The sequence below is a fragment of the Equus przewalskii genome, chromosome 21 (genome assembly GCF_037783145.1).
Source record: "Equus przewalskii isolate Varuska chromosome 21, EquPr2, whole genome shotgun sequence".
Lineage (NCBI taxonomy): Eukaryota > Metazoa > Chordata > Mammalia > Perissodactyla > Equidae > Equus > Equus przewalskii.
The window spans coordinates 28,264,223-28,286,622 of NC_091851.1; the positions used below are offsets into that span (position 1 = coordinate 28,264,223).

Below are 22,400 nucleotides of genomic sequence, written 5' to 3' on the forward strand. Positions count from 1 at the left end.
CCAGTTCAGCACTTATTAGCATTATTATGCCTGCCTTTGAGGACTGCAGATAGGATGGGGAGGAGGACAGACATACCAACATGGAATTAAAGTTTGCTGTGATAAGTGTTTGAGTTGGTCTATGTTCCAGGGCCCTGGGGGCCTGAGAAGAAATCTGGAAGGCTTCTCAGAAGAGGTGACTTTGGTGTTAAGCATTATAGGATGAGTAGGAGTTCGCAAGATGGGTAAGGGCACTCTAGGCTCAGGGAACTACACATGCAAAAGCCGGGAGGTTGACAAGCGCACAGCGTGTTTAGAGGGAAACAGGAAGTTCATTGTGGTCCGAACATGATTTGTTTGAGGAAGACGCTAAGGATGGAGCTGGACTATGTAGAGCCCTGAATGCCAGTAAAATTTAGATGTGGGGGAGGGGCTGAGGCTGGGGAAAGGCTCTCAGGCAGGAGGTGGCTGGTCCCGAGGTGAATGAGCTCGCCTACCCACCCTCCTCAAAAGCATGAAGAAGACCAGACCTTGTTTGAATGTGAAAAATAAATTTTTTTATTTCAGTGCTCGCTCCTTGTGGCTCAAAGGCACACCTACTGCCTACTTGGAACCCAAAAGCGTTTATGAAACCAGAGAAATAGAGCTGTATTTGTACAGAACGTATCCACGTTGGCTCACTTTGTGATTCTTTCCCCTGCGAAGCAGAAAGCTCTAAGTGCATCAGCGTGGCTTCCCCACTTCCCTCTCTGGGATGTGGGGGCCCTGGAGGCTGCGACCTCACCCCAGGTAGAGAATTCCCCCTCCTTCCCTCTGCTGGCGTGAGGGAGGCCCAGCCACGTGGAGGGGGCGGGGGTTAAGTCAGAGATGACATCTCGTGGGCTCCCCAGGCTTAGTCAGGGGCAAAGGCCGGCTGTGTTCCAGGGCCCGGGCCCTGCAAAGAGGGGGTGCTGAGGTGCCGACCTTGTTGGTTAGTGACCAGCACAGCAGCTAAGGCCCAGGTGAAGTCGAGGCGTTGTGGCGGGCAGGCTCACGGGTAGGACAGGGGCCTCCGGGGCTCGTTTACTCCACAACTGGGGTCTGAAGGAAGGTGCCTGGGCACAGGTAGGGGACCTGGACACGGCTGGGGGCAGGAGAGTGGTCGTCGTCATGGCTGCGTGCTCAGAAACATCCTAGGCCTGTGGGCTAAGGCTCTGTGCAGCCAGGGAGCCGGACTCGCTGTCATTTGCAAGACTGGGTCACACAATGCATCAGAAGTACAAAATGGGGGGGCCTTGGAGATGAGCTGGTTCAACCACTCCTTTGACCAGTGAGGACACTGGGCCCAGACAGGGGAAGGCAGTGGCCAGCCGGACTTGGGGCTTGAACCCAGGGCTCTGATCTCTCCAGTCTCCTCCCCACCTTTTTGCCCCAACTGGTCCTTTTGGATCAGGTCCCAAATGGCCTCTCTGACATTCTCAGGTCAGGGCTGGTGTCACGAGCAGAGCACTGGACTCGGACTCAGAAGGTCGGTCCAGGCTCTGTTCCTGCACCTTCACGTTACCCAGCCTTGCAAATAGCCACCAGCCTGCTGGTGCAGAGGGGGCCGCCTCCCATCACCAAGCCTCAGTCTCCTCGCAGAGAAAGCAGTTCCCACTCTGCAGCTTCCTGTGGCCATTCACTGGGCTGGTGGCCACATGAGCACCAGCGCGTACAGGAAGCACCTGGCACCTGGCAGTGCCCCATAATGGTGAGGTGGGTGGGGGGTGGTTGGGCTAGGGCTGCTGGGATGTGGGGGGAGCTTGGGCCTGGCCTATTCCTGGGACCCTCCTTGTCCCCATCTGCTCTGGCTCTCCCAAGGGTGCCTGGGGCCCCGGGGCACAGTCTGGGGAAGGGATACAGGACATTCTAGGGGGCCAGGTCCCTCCATCCAGCCAATGGGTACATTGCCTCTTTTTTGTCTGCTCCAAGGGGCTCTGGAGCAGATCAGATATGGTGGGTGGTCAGTGGCTTTCCAAGTGGCAACTGGGCTAGAAAGGGAGGTGTGGATCCTTCCTCCCCCCACAGGCCCAGTCAGGACCCCCACTGTGGAGGCACAGAACGTTGCTCGCAGGAAAGGGGGTGCGGAACCAGGTTCAGGGGGACAAGACGGGCCAGAAGTACACGCCATCCCAGAGAGCCCCCACAGGCAGCCCACTCCTACTCTGGGGCCCAGGAAGGGGCAAATTTTGCTCATTAGCTTAGGATAAAAGTTGGGGTCAAGTCGGGGGCTCTCGGTCGGCTGACGTGGGGCTGAGGACCCCTTAAGAGGGGCCGATGATGACGTTCCTGAAACCCTTCACAGCTTTCAGCTTGTCGCTCTCGAAGTTCACCACCAGCTTGTGGCGTCCCACGTGCAGCGGCAGCAGGTCCACCCTCACCTTCACTTCCTGCCCGGCCTCCACTGGGTCCGGGCTGAGGAGAGAGAGAGGAGCGCGGTGAGGAGAGGGGCCCAGGCCTGCTCACCCATGATGGAGCCAAGCCCGGAGGACGAGGTGTGACTACGGAGAACTCAGCACAGAGTCTCCCCGGATGTACGCCCAATGCCGACAAGAACAACACGGGCCCCGCTCCCCGCTCTCTGAGGGCCTGGGCCATCTGCCCTCCTACGTATAGAGAGGCCAGTATGTGTGTGTGTGCGTGCATGGAAGTGGATGGTGTGGGTACGCTCAGGTGGCTACATGCATGAAAATGCATTGAGCTGTACATGCATGATTTATATTCTCTACTGTATGTGACACATTACAATAAAAATGTAAATAAGAAGTGTGAATGCTCGTATGTATGTATGTATGTATGTAAGCGTGTATCTGTGAGGATACGCCCCCCTCGCACGCGTGGGGACATTCAGGATGCTGACACCCGTGTTTACGTGAGCACCTGCGTGTCCAGAGATGGATGCTCAGTGGCCCAACGTGTAACTGTTGAGGTTTGTGAGGACGCGTGCATGGAATGCAGCTAACCAGGTGTGCGTGTGGAGAGGATTCAAGGGTGGGAACTCTGCCCTGAGGGTGCGTGGGAGTGGACACAGGGGTATATGAGGCGGGTGTGTGCGAGTGGACGCGGGGTGTACGAGGCAGGCATGTGGGAGTGGAGAGGAGGGGTTCTGCGTCAGGGTTCGGTGCCTGAGGGCTGCCCCCTGCCCCGTGAGCACCTGCCCCCGCTCCCGGGCCCCCAAGCTGGAGGGACCAGAACTTACATCTCCATGGTCTTCTGCTCCTCGGTCAGGCCCGCCCCCTCCACGGTGAAGGTGCAGCCCAACAGGGGCACGGCCAGCGGGTTCCGCAGGGACACCTCAGCCACCAGCTTGCGGTTCTGCTTGGGCTCCCCCAGGATCTGGGAGAGGGCATGGGGCAGATGTCAGGGTGGCACTGAGGGACAGGGCCCAGTGCCCCTCGAGAGCAGGCAGGGTCCCGCTGGGCCACCTCTGTATTGGCTGCAGTTGAGCCCACTGTTTGCCCAGCTCTGCCACTATCACTCCTCATCCCTGTGCCTCAGTTTCCCCATCTGGAAAAGAGGATGATGATAGCTGCCTAGGTCTCCTTCGTGGAGCTGCGCTGAGGTGCCACGTGCCCCGGGCCGTGTGTAAGTGCCTCCCTTGTTCTAGGGTCTGGAGTGGAACGATCACAGGCTTTGGGGCAGACCAATCTCGGCCCCTTCCTCACTGTGTGGCCCTGGGGAAGTTACTCCCCTCTCTGGGCCTTGGTTTCTTCATGGGAGAGACACGCCTGATCACAGGGTGCTCCTGAGGATTGACTGAACTAGTGTGCAAGCTCCCAGTGGAGTCTGGCGCCCAAGGCCCCTCCCGCCCTGCTCTTTCCCATTTGCTGGTGGCTGCTGCCTTTGGAGTTTGGGGGTTGTGGCCCCTCCAGGCGAATGGGGATGAAGATGAGGATGACGGTGATAAGAATAGTCCGCCTTTACTGAGCCCTTATAATGCACTTCCCGTGGGTGCCCACTCAATCCTTGCACCTCCCCAGGCGCTAGCGTTAACCCATCTCGCAGTTCAATAAACTGAGGCACGGGGGCCAAGAAACATGCTCAAGGCCATCCAGGCACAAACCCAGGAGTTAGACTCTGTGCCCTTCACTCTTCCGCCCCTGCTGCCCCACCAGGGCCACCAAGGCCTGGGGATCCAGCCTTAGGAGTTTAGCTTTGATTCCAATATCCCTCAGTTCCATGACCCTCCCACTCTCGATGCTGAGATTTGTTCCCAGAGGCTCCGAGTCCCAAATTCTATTGGCTTCTCGGTGCTTTTCTTTGATTTGAGGATCCCTGAGGCAGCAGACGTTGAGGTGGCAGGGAGGCAGGTGTGCGCATGCGTGGGGGCCTGTCCCGGGGCCCCCGCCCCTGCCCCCGCCCTGCTCCGCCTGCCCCTTACCCGGATCTTGATTTCTGGGTTCTCCAAATAGATGTCCCTCTCGGCCAGAAGGTAGTTGTTGGCAGCGGGCTCGATGAGGAGGCCGCGCACCTTGATGAGGTTCGATTCGGTCAGGCAGTCGCAGTATTTCTTATAGAGGATTCGAAGAGGGATGCTCTTCTCTGCGGGAGGGGAGGGGGGCACCGGGAGAGCTGAGTCATCGCCCCGCCCCTCCTCCTGCAACGCCCGAGGCACAGAGAGGGAAACGAATGCGCTCAAGGGCACACAGCTGGTGAAAGGATGGGCAGATCCAGGCCTTTAGGCCACCTGCCCCGGCTCCAGGGTTCCCGGGAAGGAGCCGGGGAGCAGAGGGCAGACACCTGGTAGGGGAAGCGCTGGAGCTCCGGCAGGCCCGGGTTCTAATCCTGCCTCAGCCCTTTGCCAACTGGAGATGCTGGGCAAGCCACGCCACCTCTCAGGACCTCAATTCTCAGGTCTGTATGGTAAGGGCATCCATACGGCTACGGGAGGAGTGGGGGGCGGGGCGTGCGGCGCGGTGCCTGGCACACACTTAATGCCCCGGGCATGTCAGCTGCTGCCGCATTGTTGGGGGATGGAGCTGACGTCCGCTGCTGTGCCAGCACCAGGCTTCCTACTTCACCTTCACAACAACCTGGAAGGGTTGTACTTTTATTACAGCCCAATTTACAGATGAGGAAACTGAGGCTGGAGCCGGTGAAACAACATTGCCCCAGGTCACGCCTATGACGTGCCGCAGGCATTTGAACTGACAACCCAGATCTAGTAACCTGCACTCACTGGACGTGAGCTCATTTTCCCCCACGAAGGATGGTACCCATTTTACAGATGAAGAAACACGTCTGCCAGTAAGTGCTCAGATCTGGAGACCTGGCCTGGCTTTGGCCACTGACTGGCTGTGTGAGCCTGGGAAGATGACCTCCCCTCTCTGTTTCTCCTCTGTTCCCCCAGACATCCAGCACCTGCTGGGCAGAGATAAGACCAGAGGTCATTTCGGGGCAAAAGCCACATCGAGATGAGGGGGTGAGAAAGAAGCTGGCAGGGCCGCCCCGCCCACTGCAGAGGAACGAAGTGTGGTTTTAGCTCCATTTTTCTGACAAGAACACTGAGGTCTGAAGCCACCAGGGTCTGTCTGTTAAAGGCCAGAAGAAGCAGTGAAGAGACCATGGGCCTGAGAATCCACAGGCCCCCGTCAGGCCCTGCTTGTCCAGTCGGTCACGGAGAGCCTTGTGCAAACCGTTCTGCTCCTCCGGCCTGCCCCGTCAGAGAGGAGTGCCAGGAGGACGGTCTCAGGGCTCCCTGGAGCCCAGCCAACCTCCCCTCGTCCTCCCAGGACCACGTCCCAGTGCCATCACGGGAGATGCTCTTGCTTCTTTTTCTGTCCTGTCCCCTCCTCCCACTAGAGCAGGGTTTCCTATCTCCACCCATGCACATGATTTTTCATACGTCGGAGTATATCCTCATTATTTTCCTTTCAGTCCACTCACTTTGGGCTTTTAAACCTTTTTTGCCTAGGGAAACTTTTTGTCATTATTTGCAGCAAACCAGTCTCATTTACCACAAATAGGAGGTAATTGGTAAAAATAAACACAAGCAAACTGAGTCACGCATGTGCAACTCCGGCTAGGTATTCTTGTCTGCTGAAGGCTCTGGGTTTGCGACCTGACCTTACGGGTAAAGAGAGAGATGAGCAGAGGTTAGGGAGGCTGAGCAGATTGCACCTGCTGAGACGTGCCCCCTGAGGTCATCTGGAGGACGCTGGAGACCCGAGGGACAGTAATTTTCTCACCGAGTGAGTCAAGGTCCAGGCCTGGCCATGCACACGTTGCTCACGTCCACTCTCTGGAAAATGTGGCACTCAGGCGCGCCCAACCCTCTAGCCACTCACTCCAAGGCTGGATCTGCCCTAACCTCTGGCCAGATGACACGGGAGGAAGAAAACCAAACCTTCTTCCAAAAGGGACAAGAAGGAGTGACAATTCCTGGGGCAGGACCTGGTGGAACAGACTGGAAACTCGGACCAGCTCCACAGGAAAGAAGGAAAACACCATCCTCCAGCAGCTTGGAGCACGAGGCCCCAGCTGTTGACTTTTCCAGGAGGCTGAGGCCAGGGTGGGGCTGGACCTTTGAGGACTGCTGTCCACAGGCCAGGGATCACGACCTTGGTCTGGGGCCAGACGCTGACTGAGAGGAGGAAACGCGTGGGATGGGTCTCAGGGCTTAGATGATTTGCCCCATTCTGGAAGGTGCCTTGGGCGTGCTCACCACATTGGCTGCATTCCCAGTGACCCACCTGGAGGGATGGAGGAGAGAGCGAGAAAGGGTGGGGGCAGGAAGGGGAAGGGAGAGAGGCAGCGGAGCAAGGAGGCAGGGCTGGGGGCACTGGATTCTGTTCTGCTGTCCAAGGCCTGGCTTCCCGTCCAATAGCACATGGAAATCCCCCAGGTCTTATCATCAAAGAATAGCAAGCATCCTAGGCAAACGGGGGGCCTCCGGGGTGGGACAATCTGTCTCGGGTTGAGCTTGGCGTTGGAGGCCCCAGGAGGGCATCCCGGATGGGCCCCGCCCTGCAGCCTGAGGGCGGCCACAGGACGTCTGCCCTCCTCTGCCCTCTCCCGAAGGCTGGCCTCTCGTGGGGCTCTGTGGCAGGAAGGAGCTCTCTACTGTGAACATATCCCCAGGATGATGAGAAACAGCGACGCGCTGAAGCTCAGCACAACAATGCCCGGAGGAGCCTGCCGGTGTCCAGGAGGCCCAGGAGGAAGTCATTCTGGCATCGCTGGCCAGGCTGGAGTTCACCTCATGCCACACATTCCAGGAAAGACACTCCCTCCCTTTGAAGCGGTTCTGAGCGCAAGAAGGAACGGACAACGTGTGCATTCGCACAAGGGGGCTGGGAGGGCCCTTCGAAGGTGAGCCAGCCTTTGCATGGATAGAGACTCCGAGGTCTAGGATGGAGACGGGAGATGCTCAGGAGCCCGCAGCCCAGCGGCACAGCTGCAGCCACTACAACCTGGGCGTCCTGACAACCCCATGCCCCTGTAGGGACGGACCCTGCCCCGACACTCGGAGCCTGGACGCAGAAGCGAGAGCTGGGTCCTTCGCCTGCCACCAAGGTTGGCAGGGACCCAGGTACCTCCCAGCCCAGTGCTGAGACCATCGTCTGGCACGGGGGGCGCTCAGGGCGGGCCGGGGCCTTCTTGGCTGCCCCACACCTGTTTGCACTTCTGCTGGGTGAGGAGTGAAGGACCACATCAGGTCCAGGCACCGTGTTAGGCTTTCCAGATCTTCCCTGAGCACAAACCTTCTCCTTCAGTCCTCTCAGTGGCCCCTCTGGGGGCGTGCCAAGGCCCTACTTCATGCATGAGAGTGACTGGGGACTGGTGGTGGAGGCCGGATTCAAGGCCAGGCCCACTGGCCTCAGAACTCACTTTTCAACAGCGTGAGTGTGGGCCCCCAGCCCTGGTGCCACACGGCTCGGCCCCCGAGGGCTGGGCCCCTGCTTAGAGGGCCTGACAGAGGGTCAGCTCTGGGCATGCGGCTCCAGGACGGCCCAGGGTGGGCCCGAGGTAGAAAAGCCAGGAGGTGGCACTGTCTACATTGCAGACTCACGGCCCAAAATACAGACAGGCTTTCTTAGGACCTAGAAGGCTGTGCTCCACACGCCAGGCCATGGGGGTCAAAAGGGGAGGCAGAGGAAATAAAGGAGAGGAAAATGGTTTGACAGGCAAGAGGAGGGGGACAGAGAGGTCAAACGGAGCCCTCCCACCATGGGCTCCTCACCAGCTCCGGGCCTCAGCACACAGGCTGCTGGGGACTGAATGCCTAGGACCGTCCTACACTGTTGGTCTGACTCCCACGTGCCTGACTGGGACCCCAAAGTTCAGGGAGGTGGCCGTCTGCCCAGGTGGCACAGTGAGCGGAACCCTCCTCTCTGAGGCCCCAGGGATGATCGACGCTCTGCTGGACCACGCCACCCCTCAGGCAGGGGACGGCCAGGGTGTCCCTCCACCGCTCCCCGTCTTCCCCCGGCTCCAAGACCCCTCTGCCTTCCTCATGTCTGCCGGCTCCAAACGCAGAAACAGATTGGCTGCTGAGGGCGGGAGACCCGCCTCTGTGCTGCCTCACAAAGTGACCTCAGTGGCCGTGACCCCTCTCAGAGCCTGAAGCTTATTTTTAGGAAGATAACGAGGTGTAGTAACAAAGCTGGGCAGTGAAAGGGACCAAAGAGACAAAACAACAGAGGCCCTGTCCAGGGCTGAGGGCTCGGTCACGCATGGACATTATTTTACCCCAAAACGGGAGACTCAGAGCCAAGGAGCGAAGGGAAGGGGATGTGCCTCCCAGGGAGGCCCTGCCAGGCGCTGGAGCCGTGGAGAGGAGATCGGGGCTGGGAGGCCCACGCCTCTCCCCACAGAGGGCTGGACGTCCTCCACCGCTCTTGGAGCTACGCTGTCCAGCACGGCAGCTTCTGCCACACGCGGTTGTTGGACTTCAGCTCTGCCGTTGCACTGGCCACGTTTCAGTGCTAGCGGCCACTGCACTGGACAGCGCACCTACAGACCATGCCCGTCATCACAGAAAGTTCTGTGGGCGGCGCTGGTCTAGAACCTCTTCTCTCTGAGGCTGAGGACCCCCGGAGGAGGGGGTGAAGTTCTCGCAGGGGCCGCGGCAGAGGCTTCTGCGGTGTGAGAGTGGCTGGAGATGGAGGAAAGGACTTAGCTGGGAGAGGGCAGTAGAGAGTCTGGAAAGCAGTCAGGGGTCAGGTGAAGACGAGATGGAGCAAAATAGTAGAGTTGCGAAGTACAGGTTCAGGGCTCAGTCCTGTCGCTTCCTAACTGTGTGGCCTTGGGAAAGTTACTTAACCTCTCTGTGCTCAGTCTTCTCATCTGGAAAATGGGGGCCGTGAAAGAATCCATCTCCTACTTTTGTTATAAGAATTCAATGGGTTGCTATCTATACAGTGCTTAGGGCAGGGCCTGACTCAGAGTAAGTCCACGTAAGTGTTTGAGAGGTAAACTGCACACACCAGGTGCTCAGGGCGCTACCCTGCACACACCTCGTCGGCCGGTGGTCAATAACCGCTCTGGGATCGCGGGGCCTTACCAGAGAAGGGCTCCAGGGAAAGGTTGAGGAGGTCCTTGGCGCCACACTCGGGCCCCAGGACCCCGTTGTAGCTGACGGTGCGGGCGCAGAGCAGGAGGCGGCAAGCGTGGTCTTCGGCCGTGTTGTTGGTGATGTAGGCAAAGACGTCGAAGTCACTGCCCATGCTCATGCTCTGGCTCACGCGGATGCGCATGGCGATGCCGGTCTCCTCTTTGTCAGCCAGCTTGTTCAGATGGTTGGCCCTCGTGAAGGCTTCCCTCTCCTCCGGGGACCCTGTGGGGATGGGGAAGAGAGCTTCCTGGCCACCGGAACAGCAATCAGTGCACAGCACGCTGGGGAGGGCAAGCCGGCCTCTCAGAGCCCCGGGGACTCTGAGCGGCCCTGAAGGAGCCCCTTCTCATGTGTACATTTCTGTGCCGGGAGGAAAAAGTATCTTACTTACTTTCCACAAGTGAACCCCTATACATCCCTCAAGACCCAGCCCCAAATGACCCCTCCTCCGGGAAGCCTTCTCTGACTACTCCTTCCCGGGATGAATGAGTCATGATGTCTTCTGGAGTTTCAAAGCTGCCTATTGCCCACCATGGGTTTTTAGCCCACCAGGTCGTTTTCTGTTCATGTGGCTATGCTCTTGAGCCTTTCAGGGACAAGGACTGTATTGTACTTGTCTGTATGCTTGGCGCACAGTAGGCACTACTGCAAGGCAAACTTTCTCACCTCCAAGCACGTGCACAGGGGTTACTCCTACCCCAAATCCTTTCCCTCTCTCCCCGACCCGCCGAGCTCTCATTTCTTCTATGCAACCGTCGGCTCTCGACCTTTCAGAGGCCAGGGAAAGCACCTTTGCCTTCTGTTTTATCCCTTCCAGCCACAGCAGGGACTTAACCCAACCCCCAGACAGCCCTGGAGAGTCAGTGGGGGTCAGAGGAGGGCACGGGCTATGGGTTCTCAGCCACCTCTGGGAGCCGAGGTGCTTGGCACACAGTAAGTGCTTAGAAATTATCTGTCGTATTGAATTGGCTGTCGGAGGTGCTCAGCCCAACTTTTAAAATAAACCTCGTCCTTTTTTCCCCCTACCGATTTAATGTTAGCAACAGAAAGAAGCTTCGTCTTTGTGTCTGATCGGTCCCATCTTATTAAGTTTCTCTTGGCCCATTTCTCTTTAATTTAACCGTTCCCCATCCACCCTCATGCTCCCTTCTCCAGCGGTATGTGAAATATTGCAAAAATAAACCGTACAGAGCTCCAGGAACCTCTCCTCTGGGGCCCCTCTGGACTTTCCTTCCTCTCTAGCACAAATACGTTGCAATAAAACAGGAGTGGAATTGCCCATCTACAGCTGTAGGTCCCACTACTGATAAATGCTGTTAATAAACAACACGGACAGCATTCATTTTTCTGTTAAGACGCATGCCTCTCCTATATGACTGTCATCCCCTTCAGTTTTTTTTTTTTTTTTGAGGAAGATTAGCCCTGAGCTAACATCTGCTGCCAATCCTCCTGTTTTTGCTGAGGAAGACTGGCCCTGAGCTAACATCCGTGCCCATCTTCCTCCACTGTCTATGTGGGACGCCTGCCACAGCATGGCTTTTGCCAGGCGGTGCCATGTCCGCACCTGGGATCCGAACCCGCGAACCCCCGGCCACCGAAGTGGAACAGGCGAACTTCACCACTGTGCCACCGGGCCAGCCCCCCCTTCAGTTTTATTAAGAGTCAGACCAACCAAAAAAGTGAGGCTTAAAAACCAAATGGAATCCTTTTGTAGACTTTAGAATTTTTTTCCTAAATGAATAGTCCTCTACCACGGCCTCTCAATGTTTGCTGAGTTTGTGCTCGTTTCTAAGGAATTTCTTAAAATGGAAAGTACTCTGCAGATCATTGCTGTATGCAGGCTGCCAAATAAAACACACACGCACACCCCCCCCCCCCCCCACACACACACACAGGCCCGCTGGGCTGGTACGATGGGCTGCTGTTCTGTGAGGCGGGGCGCCTACCCTCGGGGTACTTGTAGTTGTGGGTGATGTCTTCCCGCTCGTCGCGGCCCACGCTCTTTGTGCTGATCTGCAGCCCCACCACCAGCGAGCGGTTGACGGACTTGTGCAGGGACCCATCCTCCTGCCGGATCCAGTCCACCACGTCGGCATTGACCTCGGCGAAGACAAAAGGGGCGTCGTACTTGGTGCTCAGGTCGCCCTCCTTGATGGCACGGACCGGAACTGGGCCGCAGCAGTATGTCCCTGGTCGGGGGAAGGAGGAAGGAGAGACGGGTCTGGGCTGAGGGGAGGCGGCACCCCTCCAAACCCTCCCACAATTCAACCCCATGTAGCAAAAAGTCTCGGGACCACACAGTGCTTTGACTCAGGGACTCCATTTCTGGGCAGGCAGCAGAGGGTACGAATCAAGAAGGGAGACCCTAAGCCCAGCCAAGTTCAAATCTCAATTCAGCCTCTTATTAGCTGTGTGGCTTTGGGTAAGTCACTTAACCTCTCTAAGCTTCAGTTTCACGTGGGGATATTTGTGCCTACCCAATGAGGATGCCCATATACTAAATGCTGTGTGTTTGATAAATAAAATTAAAATGTACCCAAGGCACCCTAAGGAAATGAAGGAGCCGGGCAGCAGGCAGTACTGCAGAAGGCAGCGTCTGTCTTGTTTCCCACCCATACTGAGTATGTCAGTGCCCGACACATACTCAGGGAGCGTGTGTCGACTGAATGAACGTGAGTGTCGGGTATTTATCTCGGCGTGGTTTACGGCTGCCTCAAACTGGTCACAAATTCGCGTGTTGAGGACTAGAGGCTAGGCAGCTGTCTTAGAGCGCGTCCATTTGAAGGAACACAGCAACATTAAATTCAAACTCAAATTGCGGAACATTATCAGATAGGGAAATGCCAATGATGCACGGAGAAGTGACAGACCAGGATAAAGGGCCACGTGCGGCCAGAGTTCTTAACCCCGGGGTCCAGGACCCCGACGGTGCAGCAGATAGAGTCAGGCGTCCGGGAACTTGGGTGGGAGAACGTCACCTCTCTATTTTCGCTATACTCTGGCAGCGCTGCCTTTGGTTGTGAAAGCAGACAACAAACCGCAGTGAGGTGCACTTATGACCTGTCACTCATGACAACCACAGAGATTTCCACATCCCTTTACAGTTGTCAGAGATAACCGGAAACAGCATTTATGCTCGTCTCTCCCGCTAAGTGATGGAACTTACTAACTCTGCCACTAGGTCTTGTCACATAAAGCATATGTTATCATAGCACAAGTTTATTTTAAAAAGTTTTGATGACTATATTTCAGTGGAATTAGTGAATGGCCTCTGGAGGCAGCCAGCCCTGCCACTCTCCGGCCGGGGGGCTCTGGGAGAGCCCGCTCGAGCCTCCGCTTCCCCATCTCGGCAATGGGGCCACGCCGACCCACCTTCGCTCTTCTCCTGGGGCGTGGGGTCGAGGGCCTGCCACCCCTCGTACCCTGGCTGCAGGTCCGGCCTGGTCATCCAGGACTCCACCCAGCAGTGGAAGTTCCTGTGGGACACAAAGCCACACGTCGGCCAGGACGCAGACTTCCCCTGTCCCCCTCACGGGCAGTCCGCCCTCCCCTTGTCCTAAACTGAGCGCTGTGTGTCCCTGGACTCCTCTTTGCTCTTCTTCCTGTGGGCCCCAGCCAGGTGTCACTCCCACCCAGGAGACCTTCCCAATGCCTCTCCCCACCCCCTCCCCTTCAGCGGCTCCGCGAGTCCACTGAGGTGACCTAATTTCTCGGCTGTCCCTTCCTTTCGGGGCCACACGCTCTGCCCTGGTTCAGGCCTTATCGCCACCTGCCTGGACCACACCCCGGCCCCCGCTCCCAGTCTCTCCTCCAAAACCTCCTGCTCCGGGGTCGTCAGCATGTCCCTCTCCCAGTAGGATGCCTTTAGTGACAACTCGTTGCCTTTGGGATCAAGCCCAGACCCCTCGCCTGGCATCCAGATCCCGGTGATCCGTTCTCCCTGAGGCCCGTCCGCACCCTGCGCATCGACTCTCCTCCTCTGAGCCTCCGCTCCTGCTGTTCCCCTCCCTGCGGGGCCGTCCCCCCGTTTCCTCCTGTCCAGATACTGTTCACTTTTACACCCAATTCAAATGTGACGTCCTCTGAGAAATCCTCTTCAGGGGACCCTCCCCACGGGCCTGTCCCCGACCCTGGGCCCCATCTCACCAGATCATCTCGCTCTTGTCCTTCTGGATCTCCCCAAACTCGTTGCGGAAGTACTCGATGAGCAGGTTGCTGTTCTGGTCGTGGGCAGAGTTATAGTTGGTCACGACGCGGGTGGGGATGCCGAGGCAGCGCAGCACTGGGGGGGCGGGGGACGTGATGGAGAGGGCTCAGAGGATGGGCTGAGGCCCTGGAGACACCCGCCCCGCTCTGGGCCTCGGCATGCCCATCTGTCGCCCAGGGAGCACTGTACCCATTATCCAGGTGGTGAGGGTGTGCGCCATTCCCTTACCCGGACAGTAAGGGACCTTGCTGGTCGCCCCACGTCCACTCTGTCCCCCTCACATCACAGCTAACAAAAGAAGACTCTAAAATACAAATCTGACGTTAACACTGCTCTGTTAAACCTTCAATGCCTCCCCATGGCCCTTGAGGTCAAGGCCAGACCCTGGCTGTGGCACTTGGCCTTGCAGAATCTGGCCCCTGACCACCTCCTGCATCTGCTCCAGCCACACTGGCCTCCTCACAGTCCCTCCAGCACTCCACATGCCTACCAGCCACAGGGCATTGGCATATGCTGTTCCCTCCTCCACAAAGGCCCACCAGGTTTAGATCACCCATCATTTACATTCACAGCAAGACTGGGGATTCCTCACCATTCTCAATGTATGGGACTCTTTCATTAGTCCTCTGAGGGTGGTAAGGGACCTGTGTCTTATTTTCTATCCCCAGAGCCCGGCACCGGCCGAGCACAGACTATTTCGTCAAGGGGCGTGAAGGAGCAGGTGATGTAGAGAGAGAAGGAGGAGGAAGGGAGGAAGAGAAGGAGTGAAGGAACGCTAGAGATTCAGAGCGAGGAGCAGGCGGAAGAGGGAGCAGAGATCAGGAGGCCTCCATTCAAGGCCCAGTTGCTTGGGGCTGTGTGACCTGGGGCCAGGCCCTTCACCTCTCTGGGCCTTGTTTCCTCCTCTGTAAAACAGAGTCATGGGACGGGGGCAAGGGCCTCAGATGTGTTGGGACACCATCGTGACGAAGAGGGCCCTGCATTCCTGCCAAAGCACGGTTTTCAGAGGGGCTGCGGTGTCTGACAGAGGGTCCTGCACCAAAGAGGCAGGACGTCGAGCGGTGGCTGCAGCCTGCGGAGGGGGAGGACCGTCCGGACCAAATGCCCCCAGCGGCCGGCGGTGCTGGGTGCTCTGGACAGAGGCATTTACGGGCACTCTCACCCCCTCACTTTTCAAAGTGCTTTTTAGGTATATTGTAACACTGACATATTCGCAGAGTGCGATAAAGAAAGTAAGGATCTAAAAAGAGAAAGGAAACAAAAAGCCTACTAAATGGAAGTGGTGGGACTCCGTTTCATTCTTAGTTTCCATGGAGTCTCTGGGGCGGGGGAGGGGCAGGGGTGTGACCTTTGCCCTTTGCCCGCCATCCGCAGGGCACCGCCATCGCAGGGCAAGAGCTTCCCAGAGGGCCCTGGAGTTTGGCTGGAAGGCGAGCGGGTGCAGCGTGGGGAGCGGCAATGACCCTCTGCCTCTCGCCTGGTTCCCGAGCCCTGAGCCTGGGCAGGGGTCAGACTGGCTGCTGCCCTCGGCAAAGGCTGGTGCCATCCCCAGACCCCGCCACGTGGGGAGGCTTGGGGAGGCCTGTCCCCTCTGCCCAAGGAACAAGGCACCCCAGGGATGGTGTCCGGGAGGCCCCGTCACCACCCCCGGAGGCTGCCCCAGAACTGGGCACACCTGGTTCCAAGCCCAGCTGTATTGCTTGCCAGCTGTGTGACCTTGGGCAAGCCACTCCCCTCTCTGAGCCTCCGCTTCCTCCTCTAAGAGGAGCTAAGAATAGCAGCTTGTCGGGATGTAGTGATGACTCAGAGGAGGTGGGCATGGGAAGCCCTGTCTGTCCGCTGCCCCGGTGGAACAGCAGAGCGTGTCATGGTGCCTGTCACTGCAAACGCCTGTCCAGTCAGTGTTGGTCGGCTCTCGGACACTGAGAACAGGCTCCAGGGTCCTGCTGAGGAATCCCAGCTTCCTTCGGAAACCCCCAAACATAAATGCAACCCGAACCAGAGACTGTTCTACGTGGCATCTCCTGGGTCCTAAGAGTTCCCTATGCATTAGGTCAGTCACCATTGTCTCCATTTTACGGGTGGGGAAACTGAGGCTTAGAGACATCAATTCTTTTGCTCAAGACCACCCAGGGGTTGGAGGCAGAGCTGGCATTCAAACCAGGCGGTGCGGCTCCAGAGCCCATGGGCTGGTCCACCATATGGCTCCTGGGGGGCCAAGGGGCTCAGACGGCGCCTCGTCTGAGTAAGTTTTCCCCGGCTGCATTACCCAGTTCCGGGAGGAGGCTGCAGGGCCCCCGGCTCAGCCCTGGCCTTGGGGAGAGGACAGCGAGGGCAAGGTCTGCAAGTAAACCATCAGGCGGTCACAGCCGGGGTGAGAAAGGCACCGCCGGTGGGCTCGGGGACCAGGCCTCGGAGGGCGGGGCTTCTCCAGGAAACCCCCGGGGTCCTCTGAGAAGGCGTGTTCCAGGCCCCTCCGAGGGAAGGGTCTGGGATGGCGGAATTTCCACAGGAAGGGGAACTCCAGGGTCACAGGGAGCAGGCGGTCATGGGTGGAGAGGCAGCGTGGGAGGGGGAGCAGAGTCAGCCTAGCTGGGGCTCCAGCCAGGCTGCCCCCACCCAGCCTGCTAGTGTGGAGGACAGTGCTGGGGATCCTGGGGGCCCTTCTCCGGGCCTGAGCACTGGTCTCAGAGTCAGCGAAGCTGGGAACCTGAGATCAGCCTCTTAGGTTTCCTGATCCCCATAATAATAATAATAAGAGAAATGGTAATAATAGCAACAATAATAAGCAGCAGCACTGCATAAATATTTGCTGTTATGCGCCTGAAATGATTTTAAGCACTTCACACACATTAACTCGTTTAATCCTCACTACCATCCCAGGGCAAAGGCACTACTATTATGCCCATTTTACATATAACGGAAATTATATGTAAATTACATATAATGGAACTGAGGCTCAGAGGAGTTAAGTGATTTACCCAAGGACGCACAGCTGGTAAGAAGCAGAGCTGGGATTTGAATTCAACCCTTGACTCCAGAGTCTGCGTTCTTAACTGGCATCAGGTGCCATTCTCGTAAGCACCGTCATCAACCTGGGAACAATCTTCAACATTTTCTGGGCTCAAATTTTCAAGATTTTTAAAAAGATTTATTTTACCTTTTTGGTTCTAAATTGCTTCATCTTTCCTCTTCTGCATTTTAGAAAGTGCTCTTTCTTGATATTGCTATTACTCTTATTATCAAGTTATTAATAGCTCACATTTACTGAGAGCTTCTCTGGGCCAAGTTCTGTGCTGAGCAGCCTTATGTCCACCCACGCTGGGAGGCAGGTCCTGCTGCCCCCCTTTTACAGGTGAGGAAACTGAGGTTGAGGAAGAAGTCATTTGTCAAAGTCACACAGCAAATGAGTGTAACTGGGGACTTTTAACTCGCTTGTGCTTGGCTCCAAAGCCCATCTTCTCGACTCTGAGCTCACGCCGCCTCCCAAATGACACCCCTTAATCCTAACAACCACCTGAGGGGTAGCTGGAAAAAGGACCAGAGAGGGGCAGCCACCGACTCCACGCCACACAGTGTACTGGTGGCAGTAGAAGCAGAGGGCGGACTAGAACTGGCGTCTCCTGATTCCCACCCTAGTGCTCTCTCTGCCCCCTCCCAGGGCTCCCGGAGGCTGAGGACGGGCTCCGGGCCCTCCCCACAGGCCAGCGTGCAGCTCACCTGTGCAGGCCACAGCCGCGAAGACCCAGCACTGGCCATACTTGACACGCTGGCAGCCGCAGCTCTTCCAGCGCCGCAGGATGTCCACACTGCCGATCCAGAACATGGGGCTGATGCCGTCCCCGTAGTTGTTGTCCCAGCGTCCCAGCAGCACGCCCTGGTCATCGTTGCAGTTGACCTGAAACCAGCAGGGCATCAGGGGGACTGAACCCGGGGAGCAGGTGGCGGCTGCACCAGGGTGAGCGCGAGTTCAGCACCCGGAGAGAGGCAGGGAAGGGAGTTCAGGATGAGGGAACAGCAGGTGCACAGGTCCCAAGCTGTGACAGACAGGTGTGTTGGAGATGGTTGGGCTGGAGCCCAGGGTGCAGGACGGAGAAGGGGAAGGGCAGAGGTGGAGTGGGGTCAAGGTCATGAAGGTGATGCTGGAGATGCGAATTCGTCCACAGGTGACAGGGGAGTGACACGGAGTTTTACAAAGACTGGCTCTGGCCCCTGCTCAGATTGTCGTTCCCCTCAAACCCCCCTTACTTGGAGAAAAAATCTGCCACCTCTGCAGCCTGGCTTGCACGCAGCTCCCCCTTCCTCCCTCCACTCCAGCCTTTGCACAAGCTCTACCCTCCGCCTGGAACACTCTTCTCCTCCTAGTGACTATGTCAGCTCAGGATCCTCCCGTAGGGATGGGCCCTGTGGTCGACACTCACACAGCTGGGTCCCTCCAGCACGTGCATCGTAATTTATGATTGAGCGCTTGTCCACGTGGTATTTCAGTTAACGCCTGTCTCTCCCCACCCACCCGCTAGAACGTCAGCTCTGTGAAGCTGGAGACCATCTGTGTCTGATCCCTGGCTTTTTCCCCAGTGTCTAGGATGTAGGCAGCACTTGATAACTATTTGCTGAATGAGTGAAGGAATGAATAAATGAATTGCTTTGAGGAACCACATGACATTACCCTTAAGTGTGTAAATCTTGTTTTTCCAAACACAAGCTCTCTTGGCTGAGACTTACCCACCTTCGGGGTCCCCACCGCTGTGCCCAGCACGGGCCTGGCCTCCATCATCACAGGAAGAGAGGAGCCAACTGGGGCCCATCATAGCCCCGACCCCGGGATGAGCCCTGCCGCTCACTCACCATGCCGCTCACCACCCGGCCCACGTAGACGGGGCTGCTGCGGCGCGAGCAGTCGCGGCTGGCGTCCCTCAGGAACTTGGGGTTGATGTCCAGGAGCATCAGGCAGATGTCCAGGATCCCATCTTCAAACTGTGTCAGAGGAAACAAAGGGAGGATGAGGAAGATGAGAAGTCACCTTCTCCGGGAAGCCCACCTTGAAGCCCAGCAGCTGCAGGACCTCTCTGCTCTGCCTCATACCCCAGGAGGCTGGGGTTGGATCTGCCACATCTCTGTGGCGCCAGCTTCACCTGATCCAGGAGGGGCTGGGGTGGGACAATGAAAGGAGAGGGAGTGTGTCTGTGTCCAGGGCCTGGCTGGGGGGTCCTGGCAATTTGGAGTAGAGACCAGAGGAGGGAGCCCTGTGTTGCTGGGGCTTCCCTCCCTTCAGTCAACTCGGGCACTGCCACTGGCCCTTTCCCCTCTCTACTCAGCCAAATGTCCCACTTCCCCTAAAGCCTGGCTCACCTCCCAGAGCTGATGAGCATCCCTGCCTCCCGCCCCACCCCGACACACTCTGATTGGAACCGAGGTAGATTATAAAGACAGAAATCTAACCTCATCCCTCCTGTTTCCACTGCACCCAGAGGAACATCGCGACTTTTCCCTGTGGCCTGCGAGGCCCTTCCTGACCTGTGCCCCACCCCTCTTTGGCCTCGTCTCTCACCAATCTCACCCACACTCACTCTGCCCCAGGCTCACTGCCTCAGGGCCTTTGCACTTGCTATCGTATCCTTTACCTGGAATGTTCTTCTTGCGGCCATCTGTTTGGCTCACATCCTCTCATCCCTGCAACTCAACTGTTATCTTTTTCAAAAGTAGGACCCCTCCTTGTCACCTTCCATTGGACCACCCATCTATCATGTTCAAAGGCTCTCCCATCTGCCCCTGCTCCTCATCTCCGTGGTTTTGTCCCAAGGCCCCCCTCTCTCGTCACAGGCCTCCCTCCACGGCTTGAACACTTCTGTGGCTCCCTATTGCCATCAGCCTGACATTCAGAGCTGTGTACAACTCAGACATGCTGACTCCTCCCACTGCATCTCTTGGGGCTCCTTCCCACAGAATGTGCTCCCCCAGCGACAGAATTCCTCTCCGGCACAACGTGAGCTTCCCGCTCCGAGCTGTCGTCCACCAGGTCCCTTTGCCTGGCGTGACCTCCTTCAAAGCCCAGCTGAAATGCTGCTATTTCAGGACCTGCCCTGACCCTCCTGGGCAGTAACCCCTTCCTTCCTTTTGGTCTTATTGTCCGGGATCGTGATGACTTCCGCAAGCTTTGCGAGGGCTGTGTCCCACGGCCTGGACACAGATCAGGAACTCAGGAAACGAAAGTGAGGACTGGGCTTGGTCTGTTTCTCAGGGGAGAATACAGAGCCCTGGGAAATAGAGCCATTCGTTTTCTGATGTATTTTATGCACCAGAGTCACACCATCATTCCATTTACCTCCCACAGCAGGCTACCGGGTTCCCAGGCAGGTATTTTTGCAATTATTATCCCCAATATCCAGATGAGAAAACCGAGGTTAGAGCCCCAACTCCCGTGGGGAGGACTTTCCTGTGATCCCAGGGCTAGACTCTCTAGAGCTGAACACCGACCCAGATGCAGGGGCTGCTGGGAGAAGTCTCAAGGTGACCTCTACCCCAGGAGGCCAGCCCCCCTAACACTCCAGGACGTTGAGGGGCCAGGGGGTGATGGTTCTTGCTTCACGAGTTTTGTCAGCAGCATCTCAAGAATGCGCATGGGAGGCTGGATGGCGGACGCAGCAGAGCGCTGGTGTGGAGAACCAGTCCAGGCTGGCCTGCTGGAGGACGAGGACCCTCACAGGACTGAGGGGAGCCATCCGGCTGAGACCAGCCAAGCCCCGGCAACCCATCGATTCTGAGAAACACAGGATGGTTGTTGTCTGAAGCCTGTAAATTGGGGGCTTGCTCGTTATTCACAGTAGCTAGCCGATGCGGCCAGACCAGTGGCTCTAAGTGTGGACGTTGGTTCAGCAGCAACAGTATCACCTGGGAACTTGTTAAAAATGCCAACTCTCAGCCCACAGCCTACTGACCTACTGAATCAGCAACTAGGGCTGGGAGCCGGCGATCCGTGTTTTCACACACTTTTCCGTGATGCTGATGAATCTTCAGGTTTGGGAACCTCTGATCCAGATGATGGTTTAAAACCCCTCTCAGCTCATGGCCAGCACACAGTCAGCATTCTCCCCGTGCTGCCGGTTATTCTGACACACGGCCTTGCACGCTCCCCGTCTCCCTCCCAGAGCACCTGCCAGCCCCACAGCGCCCAAAGGCTCTCCTAATTCCCTCCTGTCTTGAATCTGGGGCTGCTGCTCCCACGCTGGGCGGGGCAACCCTTTGCTGTGTGACCTCAGGTCTGGCCTGGGCCCTCTCTGATCCTCCGGCCATTTCAGAGCCCTTGAATCCCTGACAGCCTCGGGTGGGTGACTCTGAGACCTGCTCTCGCCTTTGTAGCTTTGCTGCCTCAGACCCAGGACCTGGCACACGGTAGGCCTGAGAGGGTTGGGAGGGACGGGCCGTGGCCCTACCTGCCCGAAGTTCCAGGGTATGCCCTTGATGAACTTGGCCGAGCCCTGGTAGATGAAGCCCTGCTGGGTGAGGACGTACTCCTCTCGCTCCTGCTCCGAGTCCAGGTACACAGCGTCGGCTGCGGGCGGGAAGGAAAGGGCTCAGCTCCCGGTCTGGCGGGGCCCAGGGGCCCAGGAGACATGGCAGCCAGGGTGCCAACTCCCAGGGCCACGCCGATTCCCCGAGGCCCTTCTATCTTTTAATCAGAAAAACTACTCATTATTTAACAACCCCATATCAACAAGATAAGGCGTTATCAGCTAGTGACAACAATGGCCGGCTGCTATTTATCCAACACTCGCCACGTGCGATAAGCTAAGCGTGTGACGTGTATTAACTCATTTAATCTCCATAAGAGCCCTGTGAGGAGGGGGTCCTTGAAAGCCCCATTTTACAGATGGGGAAACTGAGGCTCAAGATGGGGAAACTGATGCCGAAACAGGAGACAGAGGGGCTCTGGATCAGCAGTCAGCAAGCCCCGAGCTCCGATCCTCCCCTGCTGTGTGACCCTGGCCAGGTCGCTCCTCCACCGGCCTCACCATGTTCCCCGGGAGTCAGATGCAATGGCAGATCTGAAAGGCGCTGAGCAAGCTAAAGCATGAGCCAGTGGGAGGCGGGAGCACGAATCAGGGTGGAGAGAAAGAGAGGGTCGCTGTGGCTCAGGGCAGGGGGACCAGTCCAGCTTGGGGGTCAGAGAGGGCTGCCTGGAGCGGGTGGCAGAGAGAGCAAAGGTGCGGCTGCAGGAACGTGCAGGGCATTTAGCTCCCTGTGGCTAGTGACCACGGAAAACGGAAAATGGGCTGAGGCGGTTGGGGCCAGATGGCAGGAGGTCAAAGGTCAGGCTGGCCTTTACCATCCCAGGAGGAAAGTAAATGGGGAAGTGGCCGAGTGTCTGATGTGTCCTGCGCTTTGGCTCGGGAGACGGAGCAATAAAAATAGCCTGAAGAGAAACGAACCGGGTGTCTGGAAACCATCTGGCAGGTGGAGAAAGTGAAAGAGAAAGGAGAACCCACGGTGTTTCGCCATCGGAATGAGAGTGCCAGCACAGGTGGAGGAATTGTCCCCACCCCAGCCCGAGAAGCCAGGACTGTGATGTTCCCAGCTCAGGTCTCAGTCTGGTAAAGGTGGGGGCTGGATCCCGTCCATGCTGGAGTTCAGGGGCAGGAA

The 22,400-nt window shown here is 57.4% G+C and overlaps 1 protein-coding gene across 1 annotated transcript in view; it reads right to left on the reverse strand.

The window, feature by feature from the left end:
• Positions 1 to 510: 510 nt before the first annotated feature.
• The window catches only part of TGM2 (transglutaminase 2), a 32,759-nt gene continuing 10,869 nt past the window's right edge, over positions 511 to 22,400 (reverse strand). Inside the window, exons 4-13 of the mRNA XM_070589190.1 lie at positions 21,194 to 21,312; positions 18,609 to 18,737; positions 17,481 to 17,658; positions 13,700 to 13,835; positions 12,926 to 13,029; positions 11,500 to 11,742; positions 9,503 to 9,775; positions 4,379 to 4,539; positions 3,197 to 3,333; positions 511 to 2,412 (exon numbers count right to left, since the gene is read on the reverse strand). Coding sequence (XP_070445291.1) covers positions 2,262 to 2,412; positions 3,197 to 3,333; positions 4,379 to 4,539; positions 9,503 to 9,775; positions 11,500 to 11,742; positions 12,926 to 13,029; positions 13,700 to 13,835; positions 17,481 to 17,658; positions 18,609 to 18,737; positions 21,194 to 21,312 — 1,631 coding nt within the window. The 3' untranslated portion in view covers positions 511 to 2,261. The remainder of the gene's footprint in view (positions 2,413 to 3,196; positions 3,334 to 4,378; positions 4,540 to 9,502; positions 9,776 to 11,499; positions 11,743 to 12,925; positions 13,030 to 13,699; positions 13,836 to 17,480; positions 17,659 to 18,608; positions 18,738 to 21,193; positions 21,313 to 22,400) is intronic.